Raw genomic sequence first — 12,089 nt, forward strand, 5'->3', positions numbered from 1 at the left:
GCTGCAAGCTTGCGGTAAGCTCGCCGACAAGCTTGCTCTAATTCCAACATTTGGAACAATATAAGCTAGTTACCAGCTTGCTGCAAGCTTGCGACTAGTGACCAGTTTGCAGCAAGCTTGCGACTAGTGACCAGTTTGCAGCAAGCTTGCCATAAATTTAAATATTTAGAATACAAGCTACGCCATGATTGAAGAAAGCATGCGCTGCAGACGTTTTTTTTTAGCCGGCAACTTTTAAATCATGCAAAGGCATTGCATATACAGACGCTTGTAAATTCAATTGAACTCAAAGAAATTGGAAAAGTTGAAAGATTGCAAACATTTCACCATCGATAAATTTAGTAGTTAACTTGTATTTACTTAAGTATAGTTCAGGCCAAAATTAAGGAGAATGTTATAGTCAAATAATTCACACTGCACTAGCTTGTTAACAGCAACAAATGAGTAGTTTTATTATTTTTGGTTGTTTCTTTCCCTGTACATGTAAATAAAAATAACAAATATGAGATATTTTATGGTGCACACAATGCAGGAGCCTCTTATGCGCATGTACAGTGTTTACGATATTTATAAACCCTTGACGTATATAAATCCTGAGACAGAGGTGTTTGCCTTTTCAGAAAATAATGAAGTAAAGTCAAATAAATTAATAAAACAATTATTTACCTCTGCAAGACTTGCATGAAGGAATTGGGATGGTGAAATGCAGTTGTGACAACCAAAATCAGCTGTTGCATTTTTAAAGGCACTGTACACTATTGGTAATCACTGTTAGCATAAAAACTTACTTAAAGGCAGTGGACACTATTGGTAAATACTCAAAATAATTATTAGCATAAAACCTTACTTGGTAATGAGTAATGGGGAGAGGTTGATAATAAAAATCATTGTGAGAAACGGCTCCCTCTGAAGTAAGATAGTTTTCGAGAAAGAAGTAATTTTCCACTAAAATATATGAATTAATTTCAAGACCTCACGCATGAGGTCACAAAAGCAGAATTGACAGTTGGAAGGGTCTCTATACTACTGGTAAAGCACAAAACAGAAAAACAGATGGGGGCCTAAAGTGAGGAGTTTTTCCTGTGAAGGGATCTTCGGGTTGTTGCACATTTCTGATTAATCTTATCATTGAATTCCTTGGACGTCATGCACGGTTGTCCATTAGGTAACTTGAACTTGCGAAGTACACACTCTAGAAAACAATTGGCAAGAGAAGTTTGTGTTTAGTCAATGTGTAAATATAAAAGGTTATGGTACAGCTATCATCATGGCCCCATAACGGTTAAAGTGTACTCGGTGCTCTATGGGGCTGCAGAAGACAACATTCAAAAGGTACTCAAATCCAAGACATTCTCCATTAAGAACAGATGTCTTATATCATAACGCTGATGTAAATTTTTCGTCATTACTTTGGATACAAAAAGGTAAATGCAGTTCTTTATTTTATTGTAAATAACTTTCATAGTAAGCTGAAAATTTCAAGTTTGGCTTCACCATTACTCTTGTAAAGAAATGATGCATTCACTTAATTAAAAAACTGTGCTTGTATTCTTCAAAACATAAACCGTTCTCAAATACATTCAAATGTTGAATGGAACCTTCCAGGAAATAGTTACAGATATGATACAGGATTGGTAATGATAACAAACATCTGAAAGCTTTGTTTTTAAGGTGATATGAAATCTGTCATCTTCAATAAGAATGTAACTGAAGACCTCAAAATAAATATACTGATTTTAATATGCAACGTTGAAGCAATGCATGAATATGAATTGGCACAAAGCAACTGATAAAATATAAACAGTTTGTTCTGTGTTTTTTTTCTCAAAACCTTGAAGAAATGTTTCTGTGTAATCTGAAAACTATCAGATTGAAAGAACACATTCTTTAAACAATTTTTTTTTATCATACCTGTAAAGTATGACTTAAAAAATAAAGTTGCAGGCATATCTTGGAATAATTTCATTTCATTCTCTGTGAACTCCAACAAATAAAAAAAGAAACAAAAATTACCTTTAATTTCTTGTAATTTCTGTGCATCCAGGGGCACGTTAGCAGATTCACTCTTGCGATTAACCGCCTGCCTGGAGCCACAGGCATTGCCTCGGGCAAGGCAACTCTCTCCAAAGACAGCTAGTAGCAAAGCAGATAGCAATGACTCCTTGGAGGTGCCTTTTGAGAAAGCAACCCTTTTGTCCTGCTCCTTCAATAGTGGTAATCCTCCAGAATACAGTGGGATTAAGATCTGTGAAATAAAATAATAAAGTCTCTATGTTAGCAAGGATGTGTTTATTGACAGTGTCTTGTCCAGAAGCCACCTGTTCACAGTGGATGGGTAAAGCAAAATTTTGGCCAGACTTGTATGGGTGCCTCTTTGGCCCCAAAACCATCTTATCATTATTGTATTTACTTTCGCAAGGAAAATGTGGATAGACACTTTGTCAATCCTAAACAAGACACTGTTTCTCAATCTCTTAACATTAAAACAATTCTAGTGAGGAAAACTTTTTGCAAAATTTCCTTTTCAATAAAGGCACTGTAAGCAAGTGTGTAGAATTGTGATCTTCATAGGCTATTTGGGATAGAGATTGTACACAAGGGATGTTTGCACATAGTAATACAGCACAGGCTGGTTTGGGACCAGGGAAAAAAACATGTTTTAATCGGGACCTTGTAATTTTCGAGCTTGTACTACTAACAAGAGTCCGCTATAGTCAATTACCTCATCTGATGTTGGGGTCATGGAAGACTCTTCATTAGGGATGTCTTGGCGGATTGGTTTTGGCAGGATGGCTTCATAGGTGACTTTGGCAGGTGGAGGTGGGTTTGGCAGGATGGCTTCATAGGTAACTTTGGCAGGTGGAGGTGGGTTTGGCAGGATGGCTTCATAGGTGACTTTGGCAGGTGGAGGTGGATTTGGTTTTGGCAGGATGGTGACTTTGGCAGGTGGAGGTGGGTTTGGCAGGATGGCTTCATAGGTGACTTTGGCAGGTGGAGGTGGATTTGGTTTTGGCAGGATGGTGACTTTGGCAGGTGGAGGTGGGTTTGGTTTTGGCAGCTGGCTTGTGGAATGGCAGGACTGTAGCACTGATGTAAACTCTTGCATGAGTTTAATCTTTTTGGGGGTGATAGCTAATAAAAAAAACCACTAACGATATTACTCATTTTACAACCATAGAATTACCACTGTAAAAATGTAACTAAATGGAAACGACATTGCCTTAATTTTGGCACATTACATATTTGGTGATGTATTTTCTCCTTATGTTTTTCCTCCCTTGAGGAGATGAGCAAGTTTATTAAGTCAAACCTTTAAAAAATCCTGACGGGCTGTGGATTTGGTTATTATTTTTGGTACAAAGTGAACCTACCGGATGTTCTAATTTAACAATGGTGAGGGGGTTAAGGTTTAAATCCTTAAAGATGCTATGTCAGATTTTTGCCCCAAACATTAAAAAATAGTTTTTTTTGAGTGAATGGTATTTCAAGATGTATCACCCGCTCTAACAAAAAAGTTTAACTTTTACTTTTAATGGTCAGGAACCATGACAAAAATTTAAAACGTTTCTTTTAAAACACATAAGAATTGGTCACGTGATATATTGTCGGGATCCCGACAAAAACTAATTTTGAGCACTTTATTTCACTGCTACTAATAATTGGCGGACTTTTACGAGCAATGGCTCAAGCTTGTAACTTTCCCGACCCCCATCAAATTACATATTGAATTTTAAATCAAAATTTTTGGGTCAAATCGGCCAAAAATTTGACATAGCATCTTTAATCACAGGCCTATAAAGCAGACTTTCAGTTTTATTTCAAGGAAATGTCTATCTTACCAACACTGAAGGGAAGGCCTGTTGCAGACTTTTGACTCAGCTGCATGATTTCTTCATTTTTCTTCTTCACCTCATCATGCAGCTGTCTGATTTGGTTGTCCCTTTCTGCCAGCTGCTCTTTCAGTTTTGAAATGACTCTGTCCTCCATGCTCTGATGACCATGTTTAACTTCAGCATCTGGTGGCTTCATACAGAGAGAAAAAACATCAACAGTATGAATATAGGTTTTCTTGATATCGATATGTTGTACTTCAACAGAGACAAACAATTGCCTGGGATCAAGGATGGTCCGGGGGGTGGGGGGGGGGGGGGGAGAGAGGGGGGCGGAAGGGGTCCCGCCACCAACGCGCCACCTACGTTGAAAATAATCTCATTCGGCTCTCGTGACTTGGACCGGTCGAAGCTTTACGTACAATACCTATTGTGCAAACGCCGAGCATAATACACGTACATTTCCTATGTACAGTATGGTAAAGATTTGAATACACAGTTGCTACCCGCTGCACGCTGGCGGCTGTTAGCTGCCTGGACGGGTCCATTTTATCAGAGGGAGTTGTTATCTCTAAATGTAAATTCACCAAATCTTTACACTAGAGAACATCGTAAATGTTTTTTGTGTGTTGCCAACTGCTTCAGTAATTTAATAATTTAATACACAACATATATTTGACCAGTATGAACATAGAATCTTTGTGTGGGGTGTTGTATAGGGCCTACTTTGTACTTAACCATCTTGACAACAAAGCAAATTGTTGGATTTTTGTTTATTGTCCAGAAACAAATGCTCAGTTAAATGTTGATGCCTACCTTTACAGTGAACATTTCTCTACACAAAGCTTGCTGCACGTTTAATTTGTCTGCAGTGGCCTTGAGCTTCTCGCCTTTGCTGATGCTAGTCTTTACACCCACTGCTGACTTTGGTTTAGCAATCTTGCTGGTCTTTGACTTTGGTTGTTGCTCTTGACTGTCTTGACTAGTGACGAAATCTGGCATCAAAGATTGTTTGCGGCTGCGTTTGGTGCTGCTGGTTGATTGAACATCTGTGGTGTCATGCCTATCCCCAGGCCCAGCAAACTCTTCCATCGAGAGCAGCAGTCTCGCTTGCTCATCCTGGAGCTCTTTCTTACTCTCTGTGAAGTTTAATTCAACAAACGTATGGATGTAGGGATGACTATTATTACAACAAAATCTATAACAAAGGAGGAATATGCTCGAGTAAATCAGTCTGGTTCCCATAGTCAATCGTAACAGTTGATAGTTTATGTTCTTAAGTTGTTGAAGAAACCAAACCCAATAATGATAATGCGTCTTAGAGTTTGACATATCAAGAATACAGTAGGTGATTTTTGAGATTATGTTTGGTCTTTTTGTCATTTTGAGGCATTTTTTGTGGCTGGGTGTCACGAAAAAAGGAAGGCATCGTGAGGAGCGACTGCGTCCGACTGGGGCGCTAGTCATGCTATAGACCCGTAAACGTGGCCAAACATACTCCGTTCCTCCGTCATTTGGCCACGGACCTATACACGGTGACATGTTTCGACATTGAACGAAAAAAAAACAGGCGTTTTTTCCCCCTAATTTTGTCCCATCCGTAAAATTTCTAACACAAATGTTGCCATTCAAATCTGTTATTCTAATGCCATGGAAGTGCCCTTTGATTTGAAACATACAAATGCCCTTTTTACCCAAGACAAAATGGCCTTGCCCCTCTAGTGACGAAATTTGAGGCCTGAAATTTGTCTTTGTTCAACCCAAAATCATTTAAAATTTCATTGTACCCTGTCATGCTTGTTGTACCTCCATGTTGTGACTTTTGGTTTATTATTTGATGAGCCCCCCCCCCCCCCTATATAAACCAAACAACCGACTGACATGACTGAATATCCACTCATGACTTACCACTGATTTTGATGAGTTTCCCGGGATATTTCTTGCCGTCTTTAAACCGTATTTCAGAGACGGTACCCTCCTTTCTTAGGTCTGTGCGAACGCTGACGATGTTTTCTATGCTAACTTGCTTATCGTTGATCCAGTAAACCAAACACCACGTTTTGGATTTTGACGATGGTGCTTTTGCTTCGAAGGGATTAGACCGAGGCTCCAGCCCAAACAACTCTTTCACAACAATGCTAGAGCGACTAGCGTGTGCCATTTTAACCTATTGACCTGCTTACAAAGGTCTATAGACATAGGTTTCAATTTTATGAAAGAAACAGATTACAAAGGTCAATAGAACTGGGTTACAATTTACAATACGAAAGGAGTAGTAAACTGCAAATTTGCCAATTGAACAACGCGCCCTTTTCCCCCGCCCACGGCCGACCGACCGGTGTGACGACGATGACGTGTTAGCCGCATGACCATTAATATAGATAGGGGAAATAAAACGATACCGATAAAAAATGCATTGACGTTTTTTGTATACCAAAAGCCAAACTGTGTGTTACTTGTTTATTTGTAATATATTTATTGATGCAATATGTAAAGTGATAAACAATGAAGGAATGCATCCCGTTAATATTTTTTTTTAAAGATCACACTTTTAATACACCCTCCAAGAAGTGGTCGCTCCCAGAACAGTTTCACTACCTCTCAACGTGTGACACGTGACATCCGCCCCGCGAAATCCCAGGCCCATTCATCATGCGATGATCGTGATCCGATCATGTGATGCCTTCGTGCTCAATGCGTGCTAATGATAAACTCGTACACGAGCGAGCCAACTCGTACACATGTGTCGACTCGTCGATCGTAGTCAGCTTGCCCATGACGAGTTGGTCCGGACACGTGTGACGATAACACGATGCGGTCGGTGTGTGTACATGTACTGTACACGTACTATGTGCGCATGCATGTCGGCCATTTACTGCTGGTTGTTGTGTGGTGGTGACTTAATACGTCGTACATGTACAAAATAAGTCCTAATCCAGAATTACACTGCCAATTCTAATTCTCTAGGCCGAAAGTAATTGGCCTAAATTAGTACTATCAAAATGAGCGACAATTCTCAGGATAATACGTCAAGGAAAAGGAGAGGACCTTATGCGTTTTCTCTTTTGAAAGGGAACATGTCTGGAGATGACAGGTCAACGCCAAGAGTAACAAAATGGCGTATGAACTCCCGATGCGGCAGGGAGCTAACAAGCCTACCTCCATGGTCAGAAAACAACATGGATAACTCGTCGAGTGGCAGTGGATCTACAACGTTACATCCTCAAAATGTTGGAGCAATAGGGCTCACGTTAGGGCCAGATCATCAATCAAGAAATGACAGTGCCCCACCAGCAGTACCACGACCAGCAGGACATCTGGAACCACATCCTCCCTCCTCGGCCAGCACCAGCAGGGACATGACTACGGAGTCTGAGACTGACAATGACAGTGGTAAGATTTATTATTAAATAAGCCTATTAAATTATGATAATATTTGAAGTTTTTATTTTAGTACTAGTAGTAGTACTGTTGTACTAGTAGCCTAAAATGGGCCTAAATATAAATTATGAAATTGCTGTACCTATATTTTTATAAAAACTAAAACTTTAAAAAGTATAGACTTGAGCCTGCACTCTGCAAGTGCAGCAGCAGCCAACTGAATGACGCATCCCATGTCTGACTCTTTTGACCCGGCAAATAAAATAGTGCAACCTCTGTTGTAATTGGCCCTAAGCAAACAAATTGTCTTTTCCTCCAACAAAATAATTGGTCGGCCTAGGCCTATTTACTTTTTGTGCAAATAAATTTAAGTTTAAATATTTTATTCGGGGGGGGGGGGGGGGGGGAATGATAAATAATATTACTATATAGGCTCTAAAATTAATTTCCTCCCCTTTTTCCTCCTCTGATTTTCTGGATTACAGGTTGGCAGTATGCACCAAAACAAAGTGGAGAAGATCAGGACACACGGTATGAGTCTGACGATACGGCTGATGAACAAGATGAATGGTATGATGCTATCAATAGTATTGGACCTGATGAATGGAACAATGACACTGACAATTTGGTTGATAATTCTTCAGAACATGGTGCCTCTACTCAGACTACTGGGGATGAAAGTACAGGTTCAGATGATGATTGTTTATTGTATCCAGGTGCACCGATCACAGTGGCAGAAAGCATGCTGCTCATACTTGCCCTTGTTCTAAGACACAGTTTGACTGGCAGCTGCCTAGTTGATATATTAACCCTTGTATCTGTCCACTGTCAGCAGCCAAACTTATGTAAAACCTCACTCCATCTCTTTCACAAGTATTTTTCAAACTTGTCTATGCAACTTAAATTTCACAAGTTTTGTGGTAATTGTTATTTTGTTATTGAAAAGTTCTCAGATAAATGTCCGAACTGCAGCACTATACTTTCTAATGATACAAAATCAATATGTCATTTTATTGAAATTCCACTGTTAACACAGCTTGAAGCTCTTTTTAAACAACAAGGTTTTTGTGAAGGGATTAAGCACAGATTTAACAGAAAGAAGAAAGTTCATGGTAATATAGAGGATATTTATGATGGTAATATTTACAAAGGATTCTCATCTCCAGGTAGTTTCCTTGATGATAAACATAATATATCATTTATGTGGTACACTGATGGCATTCCGCTTTTTAAATCTTCTCGTTTTGGTATATGGCCTCTATATTTTGCAATTAATGAATTACCGCCCAAAAAACGAATGCTGAAAGAAAATATGTTGATAGCAGGTATTTGGTATGGTGAGTCAAAACCATGCATGGGCACTTTCCTGAAACCATTTCATTCTTCTCTGAAGCAAATTTATGATGGAATTGTTGTAGATACTTACGACAATGAACAAATTAACGTTCATGGTATTCTCTTATGTGGTACATGTGATATGCCTGCAAAGTGTATAGTTCTAAATATGACCCAGTTTAATGGTTTACATGGTTGTCCCAGATGTACACAACCGGGGGAGGTTATAAATGTGGGTAGGGGGCATGCTAGAGTATTTCCTGTTGATGTTAATGATTTTGATGGCCCCAAAAGAACACATAAACAGACGGTGAATGCAGCAAAAGAAGCTTTTCAAAGTAAAAAAAAAGTTGTAGGCATTAAAGGACCCTCATGGTTTTTAAATCAAATGCCTGACATAATACGTGGGACTGCAATAGACTGGATGCATCAGGTTTTATTAGGAATAGTTAGAAGATTTTTATTTTTGTGGCTTGATCGAAGTCAATCAACTGAACCATATTCTATTTCCAATCTTGTTGATACAGTTGATTCTCGACTAAGCAAAATTAAACCACCAAATTTTATTTCAAGAGTGCCAAGAAGTATAAAAGAGCACAGTAAATATTGGAAAGCATCGGAATGTAGGTCCTGGTTATTGTATTATTCATTGCCAGTGTTGCATGGTTTATTGGCAGATATCTATTTCCAACATTATTTACTGTTAGTTGAAGCTATTTACTTATTGAATGGAGATTCAATCTCATTGGATACTATCAATCACTGTGAACAAGTGCTTAGACATTTTTGTATGATGCATGGGACTCTTTACTCACCTAAACAGATGACATCAAATATACATCAATTATTACATTTATGTGATGTCGTTCGGGACCTAGGACCTTTGTGGGTTTATTCATGTTTTACCTTTGAATCACTGAATGGTGAGTTACTGCCACTTTTTCATGGTACTCAAAAAGTTGATGTACAAATAGCAAATAACATCTGTACATTGTTGAAATTGCCGTTTTTAGCACAACAACTCGTGGTTGGGACACCTGTTGAAAAATTTTATAAGTCCATGAAAAACAAGGCATCACATTGGAATACAGGTGAAAGAATATGTGATGGTTTTCACACACTCGGAACATTTAAACAGCACTGTTTGAACCGAAAAGAGAAGGATTCATTAAGACTATTGTTGGGTTCTTTCAATTTCAGAATTCTACATAAAGGTTTTGTATTATCTCGAATTTTAAAACATAGCACAGTCATATGTTCAAAACAGTTCACTCTACCACGCTGTAGGAATTCCTTTACAGTGTGTTTTACGCACAATGGTGAAGAGCATTATGGCCAAGTGATAAAATATGTTAAATTTCCTTCAGATTGCACATGTGACAATATCTGCTCATGTACATGTACTATGTATATTGCTTTTATCGAAATGTTCAAAGTATTATCTTACAAAATGTCTACGGATGATATTACTTCTGCTGCTGTAGAGCACATCGTCCCATGTGAAAGGAATGGGACAATACTTGTAGCAGTACCAGTTGAAGCCATTTGTAGCTTGTGTGTTTTTATGGACTTTGAAAATAATGATACATTATACCTATCGAAATGTCCTAATACTATTGAAGGTGATTAACTTTGTCTACTTCTGCAAAGTGTGCAAGTGGAGTATATTGTTGAAAAGTGTAATACTTTTGTGGAATTTTCACTACCACCACCAGCATATACATGTATTGGAATGTTTGAATGACAAATTATACAGAAGACTGGTCAATTAAGCTCTACCTCTTAATAAATTAACCGAATGCAAATGCAGGCCCCAGAAGTCTGGCTCATTAAAATCATTTTACAAGGCGCCGCTTTAATTGCTGTGTTCATCAAGCTGCATGTGACGTACATTACCCACATTCATGTAGATGCTGTTGATTGAGTGGGCGGGGCTTAATAGATCAATCTGTATTGTAAAACAGAAATGTTTTTAAACTTCCTGCAGTCAGTACAAGTTTTGGACTGTGTTCTTTATGTCATGTAAAAACTGAAATAAAAAATAACTTATTCTGAAAAATTTTCACCAGGAGATGTTTTGTTATTAGTCCATTTGTCACACTGCCTATAATTGTTTGACAAATTGAACATGCATACATGTAGATGCATGCTCTCATACTGATGGGGGACAAGTTCTACACATACTGACATATCATATATATTTTGACAAGCTTGCCAACCAATTGATAATAGCTTGCATGATGCTTGGTAGCGACTGCTTGGCAAGCTTGCGGCAACCTTGCCAATAGCTTTGCATGCTTGCGGCGACATGCTTTTAGCTTGGCAAGCTTGCGAAAACCTTGCAAATTGCTTGCCAATACCTTGGCAAGCTTGCAAAAATTTTGGCAAACTTGCGACAACTTTGCAAATAGCTTGGCAAGCTTGTCAATACCTTCGCAAGCTTGCAAAAGATCTTGGCAAGCTTCCCATGATAATGGCAAGCTTGCTGCAAGCTTGCAAGCAAGCTTCCCATGATAATGGCAAGCTTGCTGCAAGCTTGCAAGCTTGCAGTAAGATAGTAACAAGATTGCAGGCAATAGTGCAAGCTTACTTAAGCTTGCAGCAAGCTTATTAAGCCTGCATCAAGCTAGTTACAAGCTTGCTGCAAGCTTGCTGCAAGCTAATTTTTCTGTAAGGGACACCGTGTATACTAACAATAACATGTACGGTAAGATATGCGAAGCTTCACTTCTTTCGTTCTAAATTTACACATTCCTGTTTGCACGCAAACGCATACAGTTCACCCACCACACAACCATGACATTAAACTCCCTGTGTACAATACATATACATACATGTACATACATTACACGCAAGACAGTACACACACGGCAGCACAACATACATGTACATGTACATTTACATGTACAGGCATTATGTAACGATGGATAGTGAAAGGTTCGTCTGCTGATCGAAGAGTTTACCTATAATAATTAAATTAATGCTTCAAACAAAAGACTAAAGTGGGCTATGATCATCAAACATAAAAATTAACGTTTATCCTTTTGATGAAACTGTACACAAATTCATATAAAAGGTGTCAACCAAATATTGTAAAGCGGCCAATGAACTGTGCACTTGAAAGTTTCTGCATCTGCACTGGAGCGCGGGAAATTGTATATTACTACGCATGCGCAAGCGTGTGCCAACTACCCTCGACACCGCGCGCACGTAGTGAGTCTTGTCTTATCTCGTCAGTGTGACACAGAAGACTCGTAACTTACCAATGACAAGGACGATTCTTGTCATCATGACGAGAACACGCGCGCTGAATGTTTTCAGTGTAATCAAGGAAAAATTTAAGCTGGCAAGCATACATTGACTCATAAACCTGCATTAAAAATCTATGTGTCATTTTGAAGCTGCTACAAGTTTGGAGACGTAACAGAGTACCCTGCTTGTGCGTTTCGTCCACTTCATTGCTTGAAGGGGAAAATGCATCAAAGGATAACTGTTGAAAAATGTAGGTTTTATAAAAAGGAGAATCAAGATCAGATGGTTGAG

At 38.7% G+C, this 12,089-nt stretch overlaps 2 protein-coding genes across 2 annotated transcripts; one reads left to right on the forward strand and one right to left on the reverse strand.

Annotated features, from left to right (window-relative positions):
* Positions 1-1,108: 1,108 nt before the first annotated feature.
* LOC117294854 lies at positions 1,109-6,286 on the reverse strand. Its single transcript, XM_033777396.1, has 5 exons — positions 5,739-6,286; positions 4,647-4,969; positions 3,840-4,023; positions 2,014-2,245; positions 1,109-1,192 (listed from the first exon to the last, which is right to left on the reverse strand). Exons 1-4 carry the CDS (start codon positions 5,989-5,991, stop codon positions 2,073-2,075), a joined length of 933 nt encoding a protein of 310 aa, XP_033633287.1. The 5' UTR covers positions 5,992-6,286; the 3' UTR covers positions 1,109-1,192; positions 2,014-2,072.
* Positions 6,287-6,349: 63 nt separating this feature from the next.
* Positions 6,350-10,896, forward strand: LOC117294853. The gene is made up of 2 exons (XM_033777395.1): positions 6,350-7,223; positions 7,697-10,896. Exons 1-2 carry the CDS (start codon positions 6,833-6,835, stop codon positions 10,174-10,176), a joined length of 2,871 nt encoding a protein of 956 aa, XP_033633286.1. The 5' UTR covers positions 6,350-6,832; the 3' UTR covers positions 10,177-10,896.
* The last annotated feature ends 1,193 nt before the right edge of the window (positions 10,897-12,089 follow it).

The sequence above is a fragment of the Asterias rubens genome, chromosome 9, assembly GCF_902459465.1.
Source record: "Asterias rubens chromosome 9, eAstRub1.3, whole genome shotgun sequence".
NCBI classification, from domain to species: Eukaryota; Metazoa; Echinodermata; class Asteroidea; order Forcipulatida; family Asteriidae; genus Asterias; species Asterias rubens.